General features: G+C 56.5%; 1 protein-coding gene across 23 annotated transcripts in view; it reads left to right on the top strand.

The window, feature by feature from the left end:
- Positions 1–26399, top strand: part of NCOR2 (nuclear receptor corepressor 2) — a 233643-nt gene that overhangs the window by 140387 nt on the left and 66857 nt on the right. For 21 of the 23 annotated variants that reach the window (XM_043902057.1, XM_043902059.1, XM_043902064.1 and 18 more), the window contains 5 exons: positions 1317–1371; positions 4012–4110; positions 17842–17972; positions 19768–19940; positions 21870–21932. In XM_043902057.1, the coding sequence (XP_043757992.1) occupies positions 1317–1371; positions 4012–4110; positions 17842–17972; positions 19768–19940; positions 21870–21932 (521 nt within the window). The remainder of the gene's footprint in view (positions 1–1316; positions 1372–4011; positions 4111–17841; positions 17973–19767; positions 19941–21869; positions 21933–26399) is intronic. The other 2 variants (XM_043902065.1, XM_043902062.1) reach the window with 2 other exon arrangements.

Below are 26399 nucleotides of genomic sequence, written 5' to 3'. Positions count from 1 at the left end.
CTCAGTTTCCACATCTGTAAAATGGGTGTAGCCTCAGTGCCTCCTTGTGTGGCCGTCAACGTGCCCAGTGTCAAAGTAAATTCTCAATAAACATCGCAGAGGATACAGGAGAAGGTTGGAGGGAGGTGGAACAGTTGACCTAAGGGAATCCTCTGAGTTTGCTTCTTGGTCTCCCGGGGGGCCCCATCTCGACTTGGGGAAACCCCGAGGAAGGGCTATTTTTTGGGAGGTGGGGGAAAGAAGTGTCACAGGGGCAGGGAGAGAAAGGGAAGGTTCTGTCTGTCTGGAAAATCAGGGCGTTAGGCCGCCTCCAGCTTTGCAAGCTGCCTGAGGCGGGCTTGCAGGCCGGGAAAGCTGCCTGGCTCGCGGCTTCCTCTGGGAAGACAGAAGAGGCTGTTCCGGATTCTCCAGTGTCTGGTTGGGGAGCCGGGGAGGGGCCGGCTGGCCTCCAGCCCAACCATCTGGAGGGCTGGGCAGGATGATCGCCAGCCCTGGCCCGGACTCCCTGGGGGTGGGGGTGGGGGACCCGGGGCCCCTGCCTCCCTAGCAGCCTCTTCCCTCCCCAGGGAGGCCGCGGGGCGGTGGTGTGTCTTGGGGATGGGGGTGTGGGGGTGGGCCGGCCAAGGCCCCGCCCAGCATCCCCGGGGCCCCAGCAGCCGTGACCCACATCTCCACCCCCGCCGTCCGCCTGCTCCTGTGGCCCTGACATTTCAGCCTGGCCCAGCTCTTTCCCAGTAATTCTCTCGGCTTCGCAGGAAGCCAGTTGGTGGGGCGCCAGTTCCCCCGCCACCCCTCCAACTTCGGTCCTTCTTGCCGCCTCCTGGGCTGGCTTGCCTCCTGCCCGCCTCCCCGCGGGCACTCGGAGCCTCTGCTCCCATCTCTCCCGGGGAGGCCCGACAGCCTCGAGATTCTGTGCCGTGACCTCGCCCGTGGGGGCCCCGTGTGGGCCGGGCGAGGCCCAGCTTCCCAGGCCCAGCCGGAGATAGAAACAAAAGCAGATTTTTAAAAGGGGGGGAACCCCACCACAGGGCTGCATGTAATGTCCTCATTTTTCCTGGAACCCGCCTCTAGCAGGACAAACAAATGTATTTTCAAAGGCGCTAAAACCAGTGACTCACTCCAAGGAACGCCCTCTCTTACCCCTCGGTCCCGCCCGCCGCGGCCCTTCCCACACCCCCCTGGGCTTAATTGCTCCGAGTGGGGCGGCGCCCGTCCAGCCGGGCCCGCGGAGATGGCAGGCGCCCGGGAGCTCGGCGGCCGCCCAGCCGGGCAGCCCCCCTCGGCCTGGTCTCAGGCCCGCCCTTCTCTCCCCGCAGATTCATGCAGCACCCCAAGAACTTCGGCCTGATCGCATCATTCCTGGAGAGGAAGGTGAGTCTGCCCAGGAGTGCAGCGCCGCCCGCCCCTCCCCGTTCCCCTCTGGCGTCCACTTCTGCGGGTAGCCGCTAGGGCTGCTGGTGAAGGACCCTCCCTCCCCACCCACGAGGCCTCTGCCTGCCGGCCCCTTGCTCTCCTTGCTGTGTCTGACAGCGCTTCCCTCCTGCCTCCCTCCTGGGAGCAGCCACAGGCCCCGCCCCAGCCTCCCGAGCCCTCGGGGGCGGAGCTCCAGGCTGGGAAACCCCAGGAGAGCTGTGTGCACCAGCTCCTCCTCCGACGTGGCAGCGAGCATCCTGGCAGATTGGACCTGGGTTCTAGAAGCTGTGCTGTGCCTGGCATCCTAATTAAGGCTTTATGGGGAAGAGTCTTGGTCTTCCAGGGCGCTGGGTGGAATGACCTTTCTAGGTCCCTCCGATGGTCGCTCTATGCTGACACACTTTATGCCAAGCCAGGCATGTGGCTGGCAAAGTCCTCATCCCCCTTGGATAAAACTTGATGGAGAACTGACATTCGAGCTCCACAGGGGCGGTGCCCTTCTCTGCTCCAGCTCCCTATTGGCAGGTGGACACAGAACGTCCTAGGGAATGGTAACGCCCCCTTTTGTGCACCCACGAGGCTGGGCTGGACGTGGTCCTAGGTCAGAGCCTGCCATTGGACCCTAGCATCATCGGGGCGGAGCCAGACAAGCTTCCTGAAAAGGTTTACTTTCTGGAGCTGCTTGTCTGGGTGTTTAAAGCAGCGTTTCCCCGAATCTTGTTTCTCAATGTGGGGGTGTCTGCCCACCCCTAGCTTTGCAAATACACTGCTAGTGGAGGCCTCACGCTTCCTAATTTTGTGAGGGCAGTTGGAGCAGGATCCAGGCGGGTGTTTTAAAGGGTAACAGTTGTTCCCAGCATCTGCCCTTAATGAACTGATATCCATAGAAGGAGGGAGATTGGGGCAGCGTGGGGAAGCGAAATCTCTCCCGGCCTGAAAAACCAGTGTGGAGAAGCAAGCCCATAAATAGCGTCTCCTCTGAGTTAGTGACAGCTTCTTACTAGGGGTGTGGACAATGCAGGAGACTCTAGGTTGGGGCTCCCCGGAGATTCAAGCAGGGGTTTCAGACATTGGTAATTGAGCAGCACTGTTTGAATGAGGAAATCAGAGGTCTCTATGCTGGAGAATAAACTTTATGGTGTTCTTTGGCTAAGAGGCAGCCCAAGCTGAGACTCAAATAGAGCTTCCAGAAGGGTCTAAGCTGGAGCTGCCTGCTGTGCCTTTGGGGATTGGTGTGTCCTGATGGTGAGTGAGGCCAATAATAGGGTGGGAGCCCAGTGGACTGGCCAGCCCGTGCCCACCTACAGGGGCAAGGCTTAGGACCTCCTAAGGCTTAGGGCCAGCTCATTGGTTGTCCAATGCAGGAAGGCACTCTCATGACTTGTTCAAGGGGAAGTCAGACAGCCACATCCCCCAGTTTGCAGATACTAACACCTGATTATAACATGTTATTCCGAACTACTTTGCGGGCCGTGCGTGTGGTCAGGTTTAGCCTGGGAGCCACCTCTGTTCAGGCCGTCCCAGGAAGTGGATGAGGACACAGGGATTTGAGGCCCAGCCCGCCTCTGCACCCAGCAGCCCTCATGGATTGCCCCTCAGAGGCCAGTTCCTGGCTTGGCACCAGCTCCGAGCATCACAGAAACATTTTACATCATGTCAGTAATGGCTGCCGGCATAAGTGAGCTGTCACCTATGGAGTGGGCCCAGGTGGTGGCATCATCGCATGCTGTCCTCTAGTTGCTCTCTGTGGATGATGCCCTCTTACTGGTCTCATTTGGACAAGGAGGAGGTGGTGGGGTTCAGAGAGAACCAGCCACTTACTCAGCAAGCAGCAGTGTCAGGTCCATGTGGAAAAGACCACGATAGAGAAAAGATATACGCGTCCCAAGAGGTGAAGAGTCGCATGGGGACATTAGTCAGGCTGGATGCACGAAGCTTGGAAGAGGTTACTCAGGGCCCCAAGTATTCAGTTCAGTTCAGTTCAGTCACTCAGTCGTGTCCAACTCTTTGCAACCCCATGAGTGGCAGCACGCCAGGCTTCCCTGTCCATCACCAACTCCCGGAGTTTACTCAGACTCATGCCCATCGAGTCGGTGATGCCATCCAGCCATCTCATCCTCTGTCGTCCCCTTCTCCTCCTGCCCCCGATCCCTCCCAGCATCAGGGTCTTTTCCAATGAGTCAACTTCAGGGAGGAGGAAACTGGCGTGAGAGAAAGGAGACCCCAGACCCCAGTTGGGGAGCTGGAAGCCTTGTTCTCCTCGAGTGGATAGCAGGTGACGGCTTTATCGTCGCGATTGCTAATAGTAGCAGCACCCACCATACGGAGAGGCCACACATTTGCAGTGCGTGCCCTGTGGTCCTAAGTCCTTTACATGTATGTATATTAACTTACCCAGTCTTCATGACAAACCTGTGTAGTATGTGGTAAAGTACTCCCAAACACCAGTGAGAAAACCAAAGCCCAGAGAGGTTCAGTAAACTAGCCAGGGTCACCCAGCCAGTGTGTGGAGAAAGTGGGATTTGAACCCAGGCTTTCTGCTCCGGCTGCCCACACTGCACACTCCTCAGAAGTCTTGTCTCTCTCTCTGTCCTGCAGACAGTGGCTGAGTGTGTCCTCTATTACTACCTGACCAAGAAGAATGAGAACTATAAGAGCCTGGTGAGGCGGAGCTACCGTCGTCGAGGCAAAAGCCAGGTAAGAAGGGGGCAGGGCGGGCTTCTGGATGGATTCCCAGCATGCTCTGTGGCTGACTCCCAGCATGCTTGGCAGCTGGCAGGCCTGACTGCCGCTTGCGGTGACATTTGCATGTTTCTCAGCAGTGGGTCCCTCATTTTGGGTCCTCTCAGTGGCAGCTGGGAGACCCTCTCTGGGGGTATTTGTCCTACCCCAACAGTAGAGAAGAGAGCTGGGAGAAATGGCCATTTCCATGTTCAGCCTGGAAAATTCTAGAACAGCTGACTTGGTGACCCATAGGCTCTGGGATGAATAGGGTCACATTCCCAGAGCAAGGCCTGGGCTTCCAGGATGACTTGGACTGGTCCACAAACTAAACATTTAAAAATTTTAAATAGTTTCTGGTGTTTAGTGTAACACATTTTTGGAGGAAGTACTTGAAGCCAGTACTTGAAATTGCTGTATTTCAAACGTCACTAGATATGACTGAGGGATGATTTAAGTTAGAGCAGGACTTGGCAAACTAAGGCTCTTGGGTGAGTCAGGCCCTCCACTTGTTTTGTGAATAAAGTTTTATTGACATGGGGCCACACACACCTGTTGTGGAATTACCGTGGCAGCTTTTCTGTTACAACAGCAGAGTTGAATAGTCATGACAAACTGCAGAGCTTGACATATTCCCCATCTGGTCCTTTGTAGAAAAAGTCTGCTGACCACTGAGTTAGAGGAAAAGGCTGTTCGTTTAAAAAAAACTTTTAGTAAATATGTCAGTGGCACACATTTTTAAGGGGGCTCACGAGTTTGGCATCGGGGAGACAGAGGGACAGGGATGGGTTAGCCTTACTTTTGGGCTAATGAGAATCAGCCCTGAGCCGATGCTGGGAGTACTGAGGTTGGAGGAGGGAGGAGGAAAGTGGGGAGATAGTCGAGTGGACTTGTGCTGCAGGCAGGGGGATGTAGGCAGGACCCTGCAGAAGGCGCTGGGCACTGCTGCTACATGCTGGACTGGAACTAGTTGAAGCATATCCTTCTCTGGGGCCTCTGGCCTGGGAGGTCGGACAAGGGAAAGGGAGGAAGGTCAGAATTAGCAGGACAGGAGAGCAGGACTCAGAGGTTCTGGTAGGTGAGAGCTCCCTGACATTGGCATTTTCCCTTTCCAAGGCCAGCGGGGACAGGAGCCTGAGGGTGTCAAGTCCAGCCGTCTCCCATGGGGTTCCAGTGTCCACTGTGAAGCAGTTACTCTGTGATCAAGGCTCACAGCCTTTGAGGGGTTGGTCTACACATCCCCTGTCTCCTTTCTTGCTTTCTGGAAACTGCTTCAGGGCTGTGAGTCCATTCCCCTGTTGGTTAAGCCACATATAATTAGGGAAGCAAATCTGTTGGCAGGGGGTAATAAACAACCCCTTACTGCATCCTGAACATCAGGCCAAAATGATTGAGACCAAGCATTGGTTGTTGTGGGCCCAGTCGTTGAAGGGTGGCTGCGATTGGTTTGAGGATAGGGTTTTCTTCTAGGTTTAGCATGGCCACAATTAGCCAGCCTGCTTGCCCATCTAATAGATGTGTAAAACTGAGGTATACCAGCTTGGAGCTAGTCAGTTCTAAAGACCTAGCTCCCGTGTGTTAGAAATCGAAGTGCGTTTAGGAACTTTTCTAGACTGAGAGGCAAGAACTCAAATAAATGCCAGGCAGAGAGCCTAACTATGCTGGCATAAGAGGCAGTAGGGCATGGTGTGGACTGTGGCTAAACAAAGTGGGAGTAAGGCCTCTAGATTGATTTGAAAAACATCATCAGGTATTTTTTGAGCATCTCCTGTGTACCAGAACCCCTGCTTCCCTACCTTTGTAAGGACCTTGTGGGTGGACTCAGGAGCCCCTTTCTTGTGGCTGGGCTGGGTGCTCAGGAGAGGAAAATGTTTTGAGTCAGATGGGGAGAGACAGGGCCATTCTCCTCGCCTTGTGCTGAAAGCCACGTTTGCATGGAGGGAGGCAAAGAAAGACTGTGTGTTGGTTTCACCTTAGGGAGGGGGTATCTCCAGAGGAGTCCTGGGGGGTGGGGGGCTGTTAGTGCCCGACGCCCCTGGTCCTGGCTGCCATGCTTTTCACTCTGTGGTGTTTATGCCTCGCTTGCTGACTCATCTGTCCACGGGACGCTTGTGTGCTGATACAGGGGGCTCCATGCCCGGTCATCTAGACTAGGTGTACAGGGGTGGTTCCAAGTTGGCATGCCAGTGGTCTGCCTGAGAGGCTCCATTGAGGAAGGGGCCCCAAAGATGAGGTTGAGGAGCAGCCCCTCTGGAGGACGAGGACAGAGGTGAGGGTGACCTGGGCAGAGAGAACAGCAGGTACAACACCAGGGCACGAGAGAGTGCACAGGGCCCTGAGAGTCTTAGGAGCAGGGCCTAAGTACCTGAGTACCTTCCAGGGTCTTAAATGAATGAAGAGATGGCGAATCCATGGGAGACAGTAGGGGATGGTGAGGCCTGGGGTTAACTAGCTAGCTTGTACCTCATCCGCTCCAGCTGACTACTTGGCCCTGTATTGTCAGATCTGATTTTTAAAAACTTTTATCTAATTTAGCTTTTTAAAATTGTATTTATTTGTTAATTCTTGGTTGGGATGAGTTTTTCTACTTATCATTGTGGTGGCTTCTCTTGTTGCAGAGCACAGGCTATAAAGCGCGTGGGCCCGATACTTGTGATGCACAGCACACAGTTGTTGCCCCCTAGCATGTGGGATCTTCCAGAACCAGGAATCATACCTGTATTCCCTGCGTTGGCAGGAGGATTCTTAACCACTGGACCACCAGGGAAGTCCAGATCTGATTTTTTTTTTTTTTTTTAATAATGATGACCTGGAGATCTGGAATTACATGAAACTGCCTGATTTTTAAATCTTAGGTCACATACGAAACAATGACAACAATATGCTGAAAGGCCAGACAACTCATATTTGATCTTGAAATCTGTCCTCAGCCCTCAGGACCTGTGGACTAGAGTGTGATAAGGCTTGGGGAGGAGGTACAGAGAATGTGTGTGTGACTTGCAACAGAGGCCAGGATCAGGGCATCGGGGGCCCTGGAGTGCTTTATGGCTACAGGAGAAATGTTTGCTTCCTCTTTTCATCTGAGTCGTCCTGGGTCAGCTGTGGCTGTGCTGCTCGGGTCATGGGGCTTCTCTGGTAAGGTTTTACCCTCTGCCCAAGCTGGTGTCTTGAGCTGGGGCTCCCAGGGTGGAACAGGGATGCAGAAAGAGAGAAGAAGGCAGGGCAGGAGGCCTCCATCTCCTTGGGGCTCTCCCCTCCCTCTGATCAGTGGGGGCTGCAAGGAGGCGCGGTGTGGTCCCAGCCTTGCCAGGGACAGAGATTTACACGCAAACCCCGGAAGGGCCCCTGTGCGAGGCAGATCCACCACCCTCACCACCATCCGCCAGCCCTGTTCATAAATACGGGATAAATGGGTCACCCCAGGTGTTGACTTTGTGGTCATAACTCATCTCTTGGCCCCGTGACAGCAAAATAAAAGGCAGACACAGGCCCCGCAGCCCCTCTTCTTAATTCAAGATGCACTTACTGGAGTGAACCTGAGCTGCTTTCTCTCTCCATGATTTTATAAAACCTGTGATCCTGCTGATAAATCTCCCAGGAGGTGGACGGAGGTGCCCCAGCCTGGCATGGATTGCGGGCAGGTGTATCTGTTTGGGCGCCTACGTGTGGATGGATGGATGGGTGCCTGTGGTTGTTGACCCCAGGGGGTTGATACTGTGAGCAGATGGTGGGGTGGGAAGGAGTGGTAAGGCAGGCAGAGACCCTCTGCTCTGTACAGCCAGAAGTGCCAGGTGGGAATGAACCTGCAGGGTGATTCACCATGGGCTAGGGAGCAGTCACCATCTGCCATAGGTACAGTGGGTGCTCAGGTGACAGCTCGGCTGTCCCATCCTTGTGTCTGACCAACACTTGGCCCCTCCAGCAGCTCAGAACCTTGGCACAGGCTGTGGTCCTGGTGTGTTTCCTGTGGCTCTGGCCACGCCATAGCTAAGGACGGCCACTAGGGACCGGTCAACTTGTCCGCCCACAGATGCCCCTCAGGTGGGCGGGCCCTCCTGCTCCCATTTCTCCAAAGTCAACCCCCGGCGCCCACCTCCACTGAGGTGCTGGATGTATGACACTGTGTGGTCACCCGCCTTCCCTGGTGGCTCATGGTAAAGAATCCACCTGCCAATGCAGGAGATGCGGGTTTGATCCCTGGGTCAGGAAGATCCCCTGGAGAAGGGAATGGCAACCCACTCCAGTATCCTTGCCTGGAGAACATGGACAGAAGATTCTCTGGTGAGCTAACACCTTCCCAGGTTCTCCAGGTGGGCAGAGAGGGCCAGGTCTTAGTCCAGGGGCCGTAAAGGCTGAGTGCATTCGTAGCAGCTGGGGTCGCAGGCTTCTTCTAGGAAGGGACCTGGTCATTCCATCCCGGGGACATATCCCGCATGTCTGCATGTTTGCAAACTATGCTCCATGGTGGTCCTGACCTGCCGTGATGCTTAACCACAGAGTGGACAGCAAGATGTCACCTCATGTGTTCAGGTGACACCGCCCTGTGACACCCTCTCCACACCCATTGCTGGGCCCCTGGTTCGTCATGGCGGTGGTTGCCATTCAAAAGTGGGGATGATTACAAAAGCAGATATAAAGTTCCTGGATGAAAAGCACTGGCCAACAGATGTGTCTGGGCTCAGACCCTCGATGACCCGAGAATGCAATGCTGCCCTGGCCCTGCAGCTGGAGGCAGGGATGCCTGTTGGCCATCTGGAATGTCAGAGAAGGTGCCATCCTGGGGACTTCCCTGGCGGTCCAGTGGTTAAGACTTCATGCTTCCGACGCAGGGGGCTGGATTTGATCCTTGTTTGGGGAACTGGATCCTACATGCTGCACAGCACGGCCAAAAAAAAACAAACAAAACAAAACCAGAGAGAGAGGGTGCCATCCACTTTCCAGAAGCTTTCCCCTATCCAGACAGAGGGAGACTCAGGAATTCCAACCCTTTCACACCCACCCCTTGCCAACCCCACACACCTGAGCTTTGGCAGGGAGCCCTCACCCCCTGGACCCCGGCCCCCAAGATCTAGCCATGAGTGGCTAGTGAGCTTGTGGCCAGGGCCCCCGCGTCCTCTCCTCGAGGTGAGTCACCGGCCGAGGCGGGGACCAGCTCAGAGCACCAGTGACGGCACTGTGGTTTATAGTTTATGATTCATGGATGGAGGGGCCATATTATCCCAGCTAAATGCAGTGCTGGAGCCCAGGAATGCTGCGGTCAGAAGTCTCTCCCTGACTTAACTATGCGAACTGTCGGGGAGCCAAGGTTGAGACCAGTGGCCCAGCTCTGCAGGGGGCACTCCTGGCAATGTGGGGGGGCATGCCGCGGAGGGGGCTTCTCCCCAAGGGTGTGTGGTCCCCCCACTTTGACCCCTCAGGGCCACGTGGGCAGCTGGGAGCTGGGCTGGTCATGGTCTCCTCGAGCCCACATGGTCTTTCTTTTCTTCCCTCGTAGACGGGCACGGGGACAGGGCGCCCAGCCTCCCACTCCTGGGAGCTGAGAGAGGACGTCTGGGGAGGGGGGTGCCACTTCCTTCCTCCTCTCTCTGGCCTGCAGCCCTGTTCCCCCATCTCTCCTCTCTCTCTGCGTCTGTCTGTCCCCCACAGCCGTCCCTTCCCCTGTATCCCTCATCTTCCTTCAGCCTCCTTCCCTTCCCCCACCTCCTCGCCCAGCTCCCTGCCGGGGGACAGGTGACCTTGTTCCCAGTCGCTCTGCACTCCAGAGACTCCCGCGCCGCGGGCAACTCGCACGGGGGACAGCGTGACCGGAAGGCGTTCCAGGGCAGGGCCAGCCAAGCGGCCGTCCCTGGAGGGAGGGGGCGGCCACCATGCAGTCGGTGCTGGTTCCCAGACCCTGGCTGCCCCCTCCCCGCCCCACCCCCTGCCGGGCGGATGATATCACTGGATGGCTCAGCCTGGTGAAGTCCGGAGGGGACGTGTGGCCCGCCAGTTGCGGCCACATTGCCTCCAGGTTGGGCTGTGCTGCTCCCTGCCCGCTGGGTGAGCACAAGGGGGCCAGTCCCAGACTGCCACCCTGACCGGATGGGCCTCCAGCTTGGGGGTCAGTCTGACTCTCCCAGGCCGCCCAAGCCTGCAGGAGGTGGCCACTTCCGCTCTGCTGGGGGCAGGCTGGGCTGGGCGGGATCGTGTCCAGGTTTAGGGCTCCAGCAAGCAGATGACCCTGATCCCCTGCACGGGTTTGTGGGCAGAGACCTATGGACGGCTTGTCCAGGCCCACGGTCTCCCAGACACATCCCCGCCCGGGGCACATGGTTCCCAGGAAGGCGGCAGGAGGGGCCAGGCCCCAGGGACTCGACAAGCTGGGCTACCGTTTGGGAAAGAGAGACACTGCCTTCTCACCAGCCATGACACAGTGGCAGGGGAGACCTGGCTCCCCCTCTGCACTGTCTGATGCAGACTGCACCAAAGAGACAGGAAGACATGGCAAATGTGAGCAGGGATCAGTCCGACCCCCCGGGGGGTGAGAGCGGTGTGGGCCGACAGACCTCACATCCGGGCATTTCAAGCTCGGCTGCCAAGAAACAGGAAAGAGTTACCAGCAGAGCAGCATTCGTGTGGGCTTTCGCCAGCTCGGGTCTCCACAGGAGGGGTCCCCGTGGAGGGGGAGTGGGGGGAGACAGTGGCCAAGCTCCAGTCTGGTTTAGTCCTTCCTTCACAGTGTCACCATTCTAGGTGATGCCACAGTGAACGAGACAAACCGGGTCCCCAGAGCCGTCACGCCCTCCCCAGGGAGATCGACGGTGCACAAGTAATGACATGGTTATCCGAGGGGGCGGCCAGGGGTACAGACGGTGAGCCGGGGTCAGGAGGCAGCTGACATACAAGAGAAGGCAGCTTTGAGGGAGAGGATCCTAAAGGTTTCTCAGAAGAGATATCCTTTGGGCTCAGACCGGAGCGATAAGAAGGAACCGGTCGGGCAGAGTAGGAGGGGGAGTCTCCCAGGCAGAGGGCACCCTGAGTGCAAAGGCCCTGAGGCAGGAGGCAGGAACCAGTGTGACATCTTCCAGGAGGGGTGTGCATGGAGGGGGAGGAGCTAGATCACCCGGCCTTGAGGTGTGCACCACTGATTTTATCCCAAGTGGCCGGACGAGATTGACTAACAGTTAAAGCAGACGCTTGGCTGCCTCGAGCAGGCGTCTCCTCGCAGGCAGAACAGACGTGACGGGTGTGGGTGTTGGACGTTGCTCTGGTTTGTGCGGATGCATCAGTGTGTGGTGGAGTGCTGGTGAGTGTCTGACAACCAGCTTTCCGGGCGCGAAGCCCCGATTGTAGCACGTGCTGATTGCCATGGTGGAAATACTCCTACCCCGCTGATTCCAGGCTACCAGCTGAATGTGGAGTTGGAAAGGGGTGTGCCTGGCACCTGGTAGGACGCGATCCTATCCTACTTGCGCCGTGTAGGTACAGCTGCATACGAGAGCACAGACCACAGCCGGTTCAGTCAAGTAATGAGAAAGGGGTGCATTTTTGAGTACTCACTACCTTTTTTATTATAATTTCTTTCATTACAGAGTTATGTGTTTCCACTTTTAAGAATGGCTGTTTCTAACAGCTAACCTGCAAAATTCCTGGAAACTGAAGTCTGCACTTGTGAGCTGGTACAAGCCAGCCCAGCACACCTGTATCTGTGTGTCTTATACAGGACGCTCCTCACCAGCCAACAAGGCCTCCCCCTGCCTGAGTTTTATTTCCAGGAAGACACATGAACTGGATTAGAAGGGTGGGGGCTGAAGGTCAGGGAGGGCCTGCCAGCCACAGAAACCTCTGCTGTGTCTTGGTCCTGACCCCTGACCTCACTCCTCCCACCAAGCCTTGGACTCCTGGGATGTCCCTTCACTCTGCAAGAGATAGGGTGTCTCAAGGGCAGACTCCTCCCGGATTTGCTTGCTGGCACATAGTTCATGCTCAGCAGAATGTTTGTTGAATGAATGAGTGAGATCGTGCTGCAGTCGGTGTTGCTGGGTGTTGGGAAATTCTCATCAGGTGTTGGGAGGACCTGTCATGTGAGAACTAAATCTCACCAACTCCTCCCTGCGCGGTCGCTGCCGCCTCTTCACTGAACTCTCCTCTCATTCCTCAGACCGACGGTCCCTCCTCCCGTGACGAGCTGATGCATCAGCCGCAACATGGGGTGGAACACGTCATTCCCTCCTCGCCTCCACCTTCTGAAAAAGCCCTCAGTGGCTGTCCACTGCCGTCAGGGCGCCTCCTGTATTTCCTTTTCTTTTTCCCTTTTAAAGCGTTTATTTTTTGATTTTTTTGGCTGCGTCGGGTCTCATTTGCAGCACACGGGATCTTCATGGTGCCCTGCGGCTTCAGTAGTTGAGGCACGCAGGCTCTCTAGCTGTGACACACAGGCTTAGTTACTCCGGGGCATGTGAGATCTTAGTTCTCCAACCAGGGATTGAAACCTCGTCCCCTGCATTGGAAGGCGAATTCTCCACCACTGGACCACCAGGGAAGTAACCAGCTTCCAAATTTCTGAGCCAGGGCGTTAAAGCTGGCCAGACTCTGTCTCCACGTCCAGTATATCGTTCGGTAAGGACAATGGGTGTTTTCTCGGCCTGCTTTTGCTCAAGCGGGCCCCCTCCCTGAAACATCCTCTCTCATCTTTCTTTACCAAAAGCCTCTGGTGGCTCAGCTCAGAGGCCTCCTGCCTCCTCCCTGTTCGTCAGGGTAAATTGCTGTTGCCTCTGCAAGGTGCTGGAACTTTTTTAAATTTTCTTAACGCTGCAGCCTCCATGCGTCCTGTCATAGTTCCTTGTCAACTGAAGTGCTAGCTCCGTAAGGTTTTTCTGTGACTTGGTGTTCACCGTGGGGGCTCACAGTGTGTTTGTGGAGGGAATAAACAAGGGCAGTAGGCACACTTTGGCTTAAATGGGAGTGAGAGGAGCCTGTGATTCCCCCAGTCCAGGGTGAGAGGCTGAGCACCTGTCTGTGGGATCTTGCTAGGAAAATGCTGTGTGACCTTTGGTGAGCTACTTAACCTCTCTGTGTCTTTGTGTGATCTTCTGTGAAACAGACTGTTGGGAGGCTGTTATTACTACAGGTATGAACTGAGGAGAAGGCCTCATCACGTGTTCCTTGTGCCTCATCAGCGTTTGTTGCTTTTATTCATAATGTTTTCTGCACTGCTTCCGGTCTGGGGCTTTAGCATAGCGCAGACTCGGTGACGGGCTGCTTGTCCAGCACTCAGCGCTCGGTAAGCAGGGGTCTCTCAGGGATTTGAACTGAGAGCTCTGGCTAGCCCTCGATTCGGTCGGGTTTTCCGCAGAGCTGTGCTGTGGTTTGGGAGGTGGCGTTCCCGACCTAGCTCTGGGCAAGAAGCCCATTGTCAGCATGACCGACGGCGTGTCTGGAAAGCAAAGGTGGACCTCACCGTGGGCTCCAGAATCGTTTGAGATGGTGGAGTCTGGCTTCCGGTTCTCTTCCCGGGTCCACAGGCATCACCAGCTGCTAGTGGCAAGGGTCCTGGGTGTGTTTTGTGAAACAAGGACCACCCCCCACCCCCGCCCCCAGAAGCCTGGTTCCTCAGAGTGTGGTCCAGGAACCAGTAGCATTTAGGGGGGGCGGTCCCTGGGAGCTACTTAGAAATGCAGACTCTCAGGGCCTGCTCTAGGCATGCTGAGTGAGAATCTGCATTTCTCCAATATCCCCAGGTGGTTTGTGTGTGCATTTCCATTTCAACAGTGCTTTTCGAGGACAGGGGATGGGCAAACTATGGCCCCAAGGCCAAATCTGGCCCCCTACCTGTTTTTGTAAATAAAATTTTATTGGCACTTAGCCACGTTTACTTGTTTACATTTTGGCTGTTTTCACGCTATAAATGGCAGAGTCAGTAGTTGCGAAAGAGACTGATGGACCAATGGCCGGCCCTAAAGTGTTTACCATCTGGCTCTTACAGAAAAAGTTTGCTGATCATCAAACCTAGCTGCCCATTGGAATAACCTGGGAATTTAAACACGCTGATGGCAGGCTGTCACCCTGAGGTCCTGATATGACTGGTGTGGGTGGGGCCTGGGCATTGGGACTTCCCAGAGCTCCTCGGTGACCTGAGTGTGCAGCTATGAGAACAGTGGCTCTGAATTGCCCATGAAACCCAGCAAGTGCAGTTTCGATCAATGATGGGCCTAAGATTAGAAGCGAAGCTCTAGTAGGTGTGAATCGTCCTGGAGTTAGCTGTCGCTGTGTCTGCTGTCCTCGAAGGCTTTCAGGGACTGAGCTGGTTGACGGGGACCGGGAGTTGCGGCCTCCCTCTGGCTCCATCAATCTCCCCGAGTGAGTGGATGCCAGCCCGCTGACCTCCTACATGCCCCAGGCAACTGGTCACTATTGTGCCTGACAGTCCCTCCCAGTGGAAACCAGGTTTCAGGCCGGGACTGACCTGGGGTTTCTCTCTTTTACCCCCTCCACTCGCATCACTCAGTTTGGGGTACAGGGACACCTCCTCAGAGGAGGATGGAGTTCAGGCCCTAGGAAACCGGGAGCCCATCCACGGGGCTCTGTGCCCTGGCTCCAGAGTGACCCTGAAGTCACTTCTCCCAGAGGATGGGATGTGGGAGTCACCCACCCCTGCCCTGGGGGGCTTGATAAGAGTGTCAGGTTGGAGGCCACAGGATCTGGCACTGGGATTGCATACCGGGGTGGGAGGCAGTAGGAATAATGACCAGGTTCTGGTGCGGATCAGGATTTCAGAGACTGGCAGGGTTGGGGAGGTCAGGGGCCGGGGTGGTGTGGTGGAGATGACAGGAGAGGGGCTTGGTTGTGACCGGGGTCAACTCAGCCTCTGGGTTTGAATCCTGCCGTTGCTATTGCCCAGCTTTGTCAGTCACCCTCACTGTGCCTCAGTGTCGTCTTCTGTAAAATGGGAGTGAGGCGGGGGTTGGTAAAGGAGATCAGGAAGTACATACAACATGTGCCGGGCACGGGGCGCTAGGAGCTATTTTTATTATTGCTGCTGTGATGTGGATGGTTATGCAGGGGAATGGGTGGTTATGGGCTGGCCCAGGCCCAGGTGGAGGCTCGAGGAATCTTGCAAGAGAAACAAGGTAGCCTTGATGAAAAGGGGCAAGGATGCCCATAGAAGCCCCACCTGAGCCCACGATGCCAACCAGGGTATAGGGTCAGGTGAAACCCTCAGAGGGGCTTTGGGGATGATAGGATCAGGCCTACTCCCCCTCTCTGAGAGCCCCCTTTTCCCTCCCTCTGAGACAGTGAGGCTTTGCCTGTCTGAACCTCAGTTGCCTCTTCTGCAGAATGGGAGCAGTGGTCCCTGTCCTTTCCGGACAGAGGTAGGCTAGGTCAGTAAACAAGACAGTATTTGCAAGGCATTCGGCATGGTCCAGGGAAGGAGCGGCCACGGTGGATGAACCCCAGGTTACCATTACTGTTGGTTTTTCATCATCTTTATCCTCAGGACTTCAGAGGGGCCGGGAATTGATCAATAGACCTTGCACAGCACAGCATCGGGCGGGTAGTGAGCGCGCGGAAAGTGCTGGCCTCTTCCTCAGTGAGGCTTTTGGAGGATGTGGGGGAGGGCTGAGTCAGAAGGGCCCTGGGCAGGAGGGCGCAGGAGCAGACTTCCTGGGAGCAGTCCCGGTCAGTCGTGCCGTGTTAGTGCAGGGCTGGGGTCTGTGGCACGCTGCCGCCTGGGTCAGCGATTCGGGAGCTGCCTCTGCTGGCAGTGCTGGGGGCAGACAGTGGCCTGCTTTGTGGCCCAAGGGTGAGATTCCAGCGGGGGCTGAAGACACCACTGCCAGCCTAGACCCAGGGAACAATGGCAGGTGCTCCTGGAGTTGACCGCTGGGAGGGACAGCAGATAAAGCTTCGGAGTGAAGCTACAGCCCAGTTGGGCATGAAGTCCAGCGATGATGTTTCAGGAGACATCAAGCTCCCTGAGGTTGGAAAGCCCCGGCCCTGCCCTTCCCGGCCCTGGGTGTCAGGTTCCTGAGTGTGCAGAAGCCAGGCAGGTCTCACAGGTGGAGACAGCAGCCATGCCAAGCAGCCCATGGGGCAAGGGTCCCTCCCCAGTCAGCCATGCTATCTCCCCTCGCTCTGGGTCCTGGTCCCTGCCGCCCCACCCCAACTCCCCAGCAGCTGGAAGTTTAGTGTTTCAGGGTTTGGGGTGGTGGTGAGGGACAGGCTAGTTCAAGGACACTGGGCCACCCATTGGGAATTGACAGCGACATTGCAGGGGGCGGAGGGAGGCTCTTCTGCCCCCTTGCCCCTCCTCTTGAAGATCAGAGGGAGGTTCTTGGGGAAGGGGGGCAGACCCGAGCCAGGAGCTTCCTGGGTTCACACTGCTGCAGTCTTGGAAAGCTCACAGCTCCTCATGAATACCCAGACCCCTGCTCTGTACAGATCACCTGTAGCTGGCCCCTGTGCTCAGCCGCATCATGAATCATAAATTAAAGCTACAGAGGAGGGCGGGGGGATTGGGGGTGGTGAGGTCTCAGGCCAAGGCAGCTCGTGCTGGGGATGGGTGTGTGTTCCTGGTGTGGAGGAAAGATGGGGAGAAAGGGAGCCCCCTGCCCTATGCCCTCACCTTCTCCATCTGCTTGGGTTTCTTTCTCTTTGGTTTAAATGTTGGTGTGACCACACCCCTCAGCACACATGGAAAGGCTTTGCCTTTCGTTTTTGTTTTTTTTTTTTAATTTCATTGACTCAGGGGGATGGAAAGATGGTCTGCTTTAGCAGCTGCCCGCATGGAGCACTTTGGGGGTGGCCAAGAGAATCAGTGTGTGGCTTAAAAGAAATCAGGCAGGACAGAAAGGAAGTTGGGTGGCAGTGTGGGGAGGAGCTCACCTGCCCTCCCTGTCTTGGTGAGGGCAGGGTCAGCAGCCTGGCTGACTGGGGCAGGTTGGCCAGCACCGGCTTCACTCACTTGGGAAGGAGATGAAAGGAACAGGCCTGCAGGAAGGGGGCTGGTTTTGCTGTGAGCCCCTTTGATCTCTTCTGTCCAGTGGGCCTGCTCTCTTCCCCTTCAAGGGCTGACTGACTGGAGAGGAAGACCAGGCCCACGGCAGTAAAAGCAGGCCCTCATCATAGGAGCAGCCATCCTCAAATGGGCCTGGGGACAGCCCTTCCATCTACCCATTTTACAGACGTGGAGACTGAGGCCTGGAGAGCTGGCCTGAGCTTTTGTCCGGGGCAGGCAGGCAGGCAGGCAGGGGCCTCAGGCTCTGACCCAGGTTTCCTCGTGTTCACCCTGCTCTTGCCTAAATCTGACCAGGGCCCCACCCTTCTGCCATGGGGTTCCCACCGCGCTTAAATACTGGTGCCAGATGGCAACTCTGTAAGCATGCTCTCGTTTGAGCCTCCCCATGCCTGGCTGAGGGGTAGGCATGCTTTCAAAGGGAAGAATTGGAGCACAGAGAGCTTAAGATGCTCATCCAAGGTCACGCAGTCACCACGTGCCAGAGGCCAGGTGTCTGACCCAAGCATTTTCTATGCCTCGCCCTTTGACTCCTGCCACCCAGTGCCCCAGACCATGGGGCTTTCTGCCCAGCTCACACTGCAGGTGTTGGAGAGGGGGGCTCGCCCGGACTCACCCTCCCCTCCAGCTCTCAGTCCAGGAGCAGAGCCTCACCTGCCTCACTCTTTCCCTCTCTCCCCTACTGCCCCCCGCCCTCCCCCGGGGCCCGGCAGCAGCAGCAGCAGCAGCAGCAGCAGATGCCCCGCAGCAGCCAGGAGGAGAAAGATGAGAAGGAGAAGGAGAAGGAGGCGGAGAAGGAGGAGGAGAAGCCCGATGTGGAGAATGACAAGGAGGAGCTGATCAAGTAAGGCCAGCCCGGCCGCCCTGCGAGGGGCCTGGCCACGACCCCCAGGTGGCGGGCGGGCGGGCGGGCGGGCGGGCAGGCAGGCAGGCAGGGGGGCCGTGGTCGGTACTCAGCTTGCAGGCCGCCCGCCCTCCGTAAAGGTGTGTGAGCATTAGCAGTCTATCTACAGCAGATCGCCTGCTGAGAAAGGAAGCGCTTTCTGCTTTGCCAGTCCCCTGGCAGCACGGCCACCCCCCCCCCCAACGCCCCGCTTCCGGAAGCCTGCTCCCCTCTCTTCCCTCCACCCGCCCGCCCTTTCTCTTGAAGCCTCTGGAGACCTTAGAGACTGATGGCTCATTTGAGCTCTACTCCTGAGCTAATAAATCCAGGCAATGACTTTGGAACTCTGCCTGGCGCCCCCACCTCCCCATCTCCTCCCCTTTCCTCAGCTGAGTCTCCTGAGATGCTGAGAGCGGGAGGGGGGTGGATCTGAGAGGACGAGGTACACGCAGGCGGCAGCCCTCACCTTTAGAATTATCGCTGTCAGTGTGAGTTCTTGCAGATCAAGGCACAGCCTCGCCTCGGGGCCCCTGACGCCTCCCGTGCCTGCCAGGGGCGGAGCACCGCCAGCTGGAGATTCACTCCGAGCAAGGGGTGAGGGGGGGCGGGCACAGCTTAGCGCCAGGTACCTGGAGCGGGCTCAGGAATGTGGCTTCTGAGAACATCTGGCTTCGTTACCCCCTGTCTCCCAGACGCTCCTGCGAGGGCCTCAGGAAGATGAATGGAAGGCGGTGGTGATAAATCTGAGCCGCCCTGCAGTAAACTCCCCTGAGTCGGCTTCTGAGAAAAGTCCCAGCCCCAGCTATTGAGGTCACATGCTCCCCACACACCTGACTCAGCCCGTATCAGGCCGGCGGAATACTCTTCTCTAGTGTTTTCTGCAAGACCCAGTGGCCCATGATAACACAGAAGGCAAAGTTAGCATTGTTTGTAGGGGGACATCTCTTTGGGGAGTAAAGTGGCCTGAAGGGTGTACCAGCCTGCACCCCTATGCATTTAATCCAGTAATCTTGCAAACGGACAGCAGAGAGCATCTCTAGTTGATGTATAAAACGGGCTTGCAGGGCTTCCCTGGTGGCTCAGTGGTAAAGAATCCGCCTGCCAGTGCAGGAGACACAGATTTGATCCCTGGTCTGGGAAGATCCCACATGTCTTGGAGTAACTAAGCCCGTGCGCTTCAGCTACTGAACCTATGAGCCTAGAGCCCAGGAGCCACAACTCTTGAAAGCCCATGTGCCCCAGAGCCCATGCTCTGCAACTATAGAAGCCACTGCGATGAGAAGCCTGAGCACCACAACTAGAGAGTAGCCCCCACTCTCCACAACTAGAAAAAAGCCCTTGGAGAAATGAAGACCTACCCTGGTCAAATAAGTAACATTTTTTTAAAAAATGGGTTTGCAGATAGCCACCATACCCACTTTGGATGAATAAAATAAGCCAATCAGTTACCTAGCAGCCCACATCCCTGTTAGGAGAATAAAGTAGATGACAGCTACCAGCTCTCACCTCCCTTGTGATAAATAAGATGGCATTGCAGACCTCTACCAGCCTCAGTCCCTCAATCTGGTGGATAAAGGAGCCTTGCAGATTGCTACCATGTCACCCTGAGCTTTCCCCCTTTTTTCCACTCCCTGACTAGTAGAAAATCGCTGGCAGCCAGCGCTCATCTTGCTAAAGAAAAGCGGGTCTCTTGAAACTGCCATTTAGGTTCCTGGCCCAGCTGAAACCATCCCTGTCTCCCCTCTCTGGCCTTTAGGGAGAAGACGGACGACACCTCTGGGGAAGACAATGATGAGAAGGAGGCAGTGACCTCCAAAGGCCGAAAAACCGCCAACAGCCAGGGGAGACGCAAAGGCCGCATCACCCGCTCGATGGCCAACGAGGCCAACAGCGAGGAGGCTGTCACGCCGCAGCAGAGCGCTGAGCTGGGTGAGTCTTGGGCTGGGGAAGGGGCGCTGAGGCCCAGTGGGCTCAGAATCCCAACATTCACTGCAGATTTGCTGTTTGACCTGTGGTGAGTTCCTTGACCTCTCTGTGCCCTGGTGGCTTCATCAGCACCCGGGTTGTGAGTAATGCCTGTAACAGTGGGCTTGAGCGTTTCAGCGACTTTGTATGTAGGAAGAGCCTAGAACAGCGCCTGGGGCAGGTTTGCTGGCTGTCAGCTGTGATCCTCTCAGAACTGGAGAATTCACCTGCAAATCCAGAGCACCAATTTGGTTTTGTTTTTCAATCAGAAGATCTGCCCTCGGGTCTTCCCAAGGCTTTCACTGCCAGGGGCCCGGGTTCAGTTCCTGGTCAGGGAACTAGGATCCCACAAGCCACACAGCATGGCCAAAAAACCCACCCCTTTTCAAGAGTGCCGGAGTGCTGCTGTCCCTGCCAGCCCTGGGAGGCATCTGGGTTTGTACCGTCACTTCTGTGGGCCTCAGTTTCTCCTGCTCAACGGGTGCCCACCCACAGGTGCTCTGAACCTGAGGTGGGGGAAAAAGAATTGCTTAGCAGTTCCCAAGTTTGGCCACAGGGGGGCAGCCGGCGCGTGCTTGTCTGAACCATTTTGGCTGTTTGGAGCCTGCCCTCTCCTGTCTGCAGGGACCCAAAACCGAGGCCTGAGTGCTCAGACTGAGGCCCCAACCGCCTGGATGTCTTCCCAGGGTGGGAGTTGATGGAAGGGATGGTTTCTGTCTCACAGATGCCCTCCTTGTCCACACCCGAGGTTTGTGCCAGGCTCCTCGCCCTTTTCCTGCGAGAGATCATTTGTACCCGTTTCATAGATGGGCTGTTTGAGTCTGAGAGAAGGGACATTGCCTGCGTAAAGTCATGGAGTCAGTTGGGATTCAAACCCAGCCCACTGGCCACAAATCCCATTTGACTCCTGTAAGCTCTTGCCGGCTGCCCTTTGGTGCTGGAGTGCGGGGAGGCTCAGGGCAGGAGGGTTCTTTTCAGAAGGGTGTTGGTGTACCTGACTTCTAGGGTCATTCTTCTGGACCTCAAGCTGATGTTGGGGCTGGGTGGTGGAAAACACAAGCCTGGTCCCTCTGACGGGCTCCCCATCCTGGGCTCCGGCTTCCAGAGCCTCCCTCTGGGGGTCCTGTAGGCAGGGGGAGGGGAAGTTGGTCGTGGCAGCAGGGAGCCGGGGAAGCTGCCCGAACTTTCCCCGGAGGGTCGGCGGACTTTACCAAGCGCATACTCTGTGCCTGGCGCTGTTCCAGGCACTAGGTCCATGAAGCTGACGTCCCTCATGCTCACCCCTCTCATGATGTCTTAAGCAACTTTCAGGGAAGGACCAGGGCTCACGTGTGGGGGATCTCGGAGGAGAGGCTCAGAAACAGCCATAGCAGACCCTTGGCCAGCTCCCTGAAGGCAGCTGCCTTACTTCTCGGCAACACGAACCACCTCCTCCGTGTGTTATATAGTTCGGAGCAGAGTCTAATAATCACCCTGTAGAACAAAGTCCCCCAGCAGGGGACAGGGGGCCATGTCTGGGGACATTTTGGATTGTCCCAGCTGGAGTGGGGGCTCCTAGCCCCTGCTGGGTAGAAGCCAGAGCTGCTGCTCAAGCCCCTGAAACACCTGGGGTGGCCCTCACCACAGAGACTCATCCGGCCCCGGTGAGTCCACGCTCAGATGAGGTCCTTGCCCATCTGAAGCTCGTGTCCCTCCTCGTCTCCCCACCCTCACGCGGTCACCAAGCTCTGCCAGGTGTATGCAGAGGCCCTGGACTGCCTCAGTTTCCCCATCTGTGAAATGGGGTGATTGCACACACACACCCCCATCCCAGCAGGTGCCCCAAGCTGCCAGAGGCAGAGAAACTGCCCCTCTGCGGACTGCTGCCAACACACCCGTTGTCTTCCTTTTCAGCTTCCATGGAGATGAATGAGAGTTCTCGCTGGACGGAAGAAGAGATGGAGACAGCCAAGAAAGGTGAGTGGTTTCTGGCCGCTCTCATCACCCTCGATGTGTGTGCAGGCCCTGTAGCTCGTGTGGTTGGGAGGAGGTTGACACATGCCCTTACTGGGGCTGTGGTGTGGCCTGCAGGGGCCAGGCTTTGCTTCCGGGTGTTCTCAGACTGGCCTCGTCTCCTCAGAGCCTCAGTTTTGTCCTCCAGAAAATGGGTCCGTGTGACCATGTTGTGGGGGACCGCGTCCGTGGCCTCTGGGGCCAGCACATCATGGCCTTGTAGACAGAGGGGTGACAGCGCTCCTGGGCGCCTTGAGGGGAGGGGCAGAGCCTGCTGGTGTCCACCGCTGCTCGGTCATGGTGTCAGCCCGTCAGGTGTGCCGTCTCCCTGGGCTGCGATGCCGACCCCACATTCTCCGTGGAAGCCATCCGCGTGTCCCCATTGTTCATTAGAGCCTGAATGGCTGGGCCTTTGCCTCCCCCGCTTAGTGGACTGTCTCTGCGCCTCAGTTTCCCCATCTGTAAGATGGGAGGGGTGTCCAGATGGGCCCAGAGAAGCCAGAGGTAACAGGCACTGTCGGGGCTGTGTCGGTGTCAGTTCCCCGGCCCCCACCTCTGGGAGATGTTTGGGGGCCGTCAGACTAATGCTGCGCCAACGGGAAGGCTGAGGCTGGCAGGGTCGGAGGGGGGTACATCTGAGCCATATTCGTAGGCTCACTCTCGTTCATCTTGACCCCAGCCCTGAGCGGTGGTCTTGTTTCTGGCTGTTTTGTGGATGTGGAAGGAAGGAGCAGAGGCCAGGGATGGCCGGGATCCTGGGCTGGTGATCTGGGCCCCCCGCTCCCTCCCGCCCCCCAGCTCTTGTCCCCGAGGTCCTTCTGAGGCCCCACTGCTCACGTGCAGCATCTTTGTGCCTGGAGCGCCAGGTCGTGACTCAGGGAGGGAACAAACGGTCTTTCTCATGAGGGACCCAGGTGCACAGGGGCGGTCATGTGCAAGGACAGCTGGGCCTGGAGGCTGACATCTTAGACTGCGGGCTGAGGGCCCTGCCTCCACCCTCCGCCCCAGGTAGGGGTGCCGAGGGGCCCGAGTGTCTGGTCCTGGTGTTTCAGAAGCTGATCAGATAGAGACTCAGATGTAGAGAACAAGCATATGGACACCAAGGCGGGGGGAAGAGGGTGGTGGAATGAATTGGGAGATTGGGATTGATATATATACACCATTGGTACTATGTATAAAATAGATGACTAATGAGAACCTATTGTATAGCTCAGGCTCTACTCTGTGCTCTGTGAAGACTTAGATGGGAAGGAAATCCAAAAAAGAGGGGATGTGTGTATAGGCACAGCTGCTACACAGCAGAGTGTAACCCAGATTGCTTCTCCAGTGGTTCAGTGGGAAAGAATTTGCCTGCATTTAAGGAGACCGGGTTCAGTCCCTGGGTCGGGATGATCCCCTGGAGGGCATGGCAACGCATTCCAGTATTCTTGCCTGGGAAATCCCGTGACCAAGGAGCCTGGTGGGCTACAGTGCATAGGGTCCCAAAGAGTCGAACAAGACTGGAACGATTCAACACGGGTGCCCAGAAACATTGTCAAGCAACCGTGTGGCGGTGTGGTTTGTCGCTCAGTCACGTCCGACTCTTTGCGACCCCATGGACTGTAGCCTGCCAGGCTCCTCGGTCCATGGGATTTGCCAGGCAAGGATACTAGAGTGGGTTGCCACGCCCTCCCTCCAGGGGCGCTTCCCGACCCAGGGATACAACCTGGGTCTCCTGCATTGCAGGTGGATTCTTGACCAACTGAGCCACCAAGGAAACTCCTATAAGGAACTTTTAGTCCAGTAAAAATTAAAAGAAAGAAGAGAGAAACTGACCAGGAACAGCCCCAGACCTGGTCAGGCCCTCCACCTGGGTCCCAACCCCTCCCCTCGGGGGCTCCTGTCCAAGGTACCCTGCCCCTTGGAGGCTCCAGACCTCCCTCCTCCAAGCTCCCAGCCGTCAGGTGAGATGGAGCAGGAGGAAGGGCCCAGCTGGCCCTCAGCATCGTGGATAATAGGAGGAGCAGTCACGCTTCCTGTCGTGGGGGAGGTCCTGCCTTCAGCATCTCAGTGGGGCACTCATGGGGGCCTGTGGGCATGGTCTCTAGCTGCCAGGGCACGGTGGGTGCTGTCAGCCCCCCAGGGGGCCATGCCATCCTTTCTTTCTGTGTTTATTTTGTCGTTCCTGGTATGGATTTCGCCGTGGGGTGAAACAGAGACTTTATTTGAAAAATGAGTGATTTTTCTCCCCCACCTTTAATTTTGGTGAAATACACATAACATCAGATCTACCGTTTTCACCATCTTAACGTGTATGATTCAGTGGCATGAAGTATATTCCCAGTATGGTGCAACCATTACTCTATAACTTTTTATCACCCCACACGGAAACCCGGTACCCATTAGCAGCCACTCCCCATCCCTCCAAACCCTGACAACCTTCAGCGTGCACCAGTCTGCTTTCTATCACTGTGGATTTGCCTGTTTGGGCCTTTTGCATGAATTGAGTCATACAGTGAATGCCCTTTTGTATCTGGGTTCTTCCTCTCAGCATCATGCTGTCCATCCCTGTCCTAGCCTGTGTCAGCACTTCATCCCTTTTTATGACTGAGTCGTAGTCCTCTGTATGGACATGCCACATTCTGTTTATCCATCTGTCCGTTAGTTGATGGATGCTTGGGTTGTTTCCACCTATGAGCTCTTGTGCCTAGTGTTGCTGTGAACATTTGTGTAGAATTGCATGGTTTTTTAAAACCACACATCAGACCCTGAGATCTCAGCCACTGGCAGTGATATCGCCCCAGGGGACCCCCCCCCCCCCATCACCAGGGCTGTGAGGGGCTCCACGTGCACATCCCAGGGCCGCCAGCCTGAGCTGCGTCTTCTGTCGTCATGGCAACCCCATCCCTGGCTCCCTCCCTGTTGCCCGGGAACGGGGAGTTGGCTGCGTGGCCCTCTCTCTCCCTTGGGAAGGGCAGACCCAGGGGCTGGGAGGACGACTGGGGATGACTCATCGGCTGAGCCAGGAGTGCGCCCCACCGTCTCAAGGTTGGGTCCTCAGGGACGGCAGTGATCTCATCCTGAGTCCCAGCCCACAGAGACGGTGGTGTGCGAGTCCCCCCGGGGGACAGTGCATGCCGAGGCCCTGCTCAGTGACATTTCTGATAATGTGACGAGCACCAGTGCGCTCGTCCGCCGTGAATTACAGCAATCTGCACAATTACCGCTCAGGGTGGCTGCTAAAGGCAGCGTGTTCCAGGAGGCAGGAGGGGGTCGGGGCAGGGAGGCAGGTGCTGGCAGCCCCCAGGACTCCTCTCCACAGTGAGCAGGGATGTGGGGTGGGGGGGCAGTTCCAAGGCCCCCAGCCCTCAGAAACCCAGGAAAGTACCGCAAACCGAGCTGTGCCCGAGGCAGATGGCACCCACCCATCACTCACATCAACCCAGTGCTTTACCCTGTGCTGGGCAAGGGTACCAGAAATGAGCCAGCTCTGGTCCCTCCCTCAGGGAGCCCAGGGAGTGAGCATCCAGGTGTCCCCGAGGTCTTGGGACTACTGGGCCTGCCCCGAGCATCCTGGGGGACTTCCAATAGCCAGGCCTTGTAGGATAATCTGCAGATGGTCCATCATCCCCAGAGAGACACTGGACTTCAGCCTCGGGATCTCTTAGCTCTGTGATATCAGGCAAACCAGTCCACCTCTCCCTGCCTTGGTTTCCTCATCTGTACAATGGAAACTCGAGGTTCACCCACTGTATTAGTTTCCTGGGGCTGCCATAACAAAGCACAAACTTAGGTGGCTTAAAAACAACAGAGACATGTTCTCTCGCAGTTCTGGAGGCCGTGAGTCCGAAGTCAAGGTGTCGGCAGGGCTGGGCTCCCTCCTTAGGGCCCTGGGGGATGATCCTGCCTCTCCTCTTCCAGCCTCTGCTGTTGCTGGCAGTCGTCGGCGTTCCTCAGCTTGTAGACATTCCAATCCCTGCCTCCATCTTCCATGGCTGCCTTCCCTCTGCGTGTCTGTGTCCAGATTTTCCTCTTCTTATAAGGACCCACCCTAATCCAGCATGACCTCATCTCAACTTGATCGCATCTATAAAGACTTTTTCCAAATAAGGTCACATTCGCAGGTTACAGGTGGGTGGACGTGAAATTGACGAGAGGCGGGGGGACACTAATTCAGTACGATGACTTTTTAAAAAAAATTTATTTATTTATTTTATTTTTGGCTGTACTGGGTCTTCACTTGCTGCGTGGGCTTTTCTCTAGTTGCGGCAAGCAGGGGCCACTTTCTAGCTGTGGTGCCCAGGCTTCTTATTGCGGCAGCTTCTCTTGTTGTGGAACACAGGGTCTAAGTGTGCAGGCTTCAGTAGTTTCGGCACGAGGGCTCAGCGGTTGCAGTTCTTGGGCTTAGCTGCTCCGCAACCACGTGAGATTTTCTGCTATCAGGGATCAAAC

The sequence above is a fragment of the Cervus elaphus genome, chromosome 5 (genome assembly GCF_910594005.1).
Source record: "Cervus elaphus chromosome 5, mCerEla1.1, whole genome shotgun sequence".
Classification (NCBI taxonomy): domain Eukaryota; kingdom Metazoa; phylum Chordata; class Mammalia; order Artiodactyla; family Cervidae; genus Cervus; species Cervus elaphus.
Note: the sequence above shows the minus strand (reverse complement) of the source record. Positions and strands in the feature narration are given on the sequence as shown.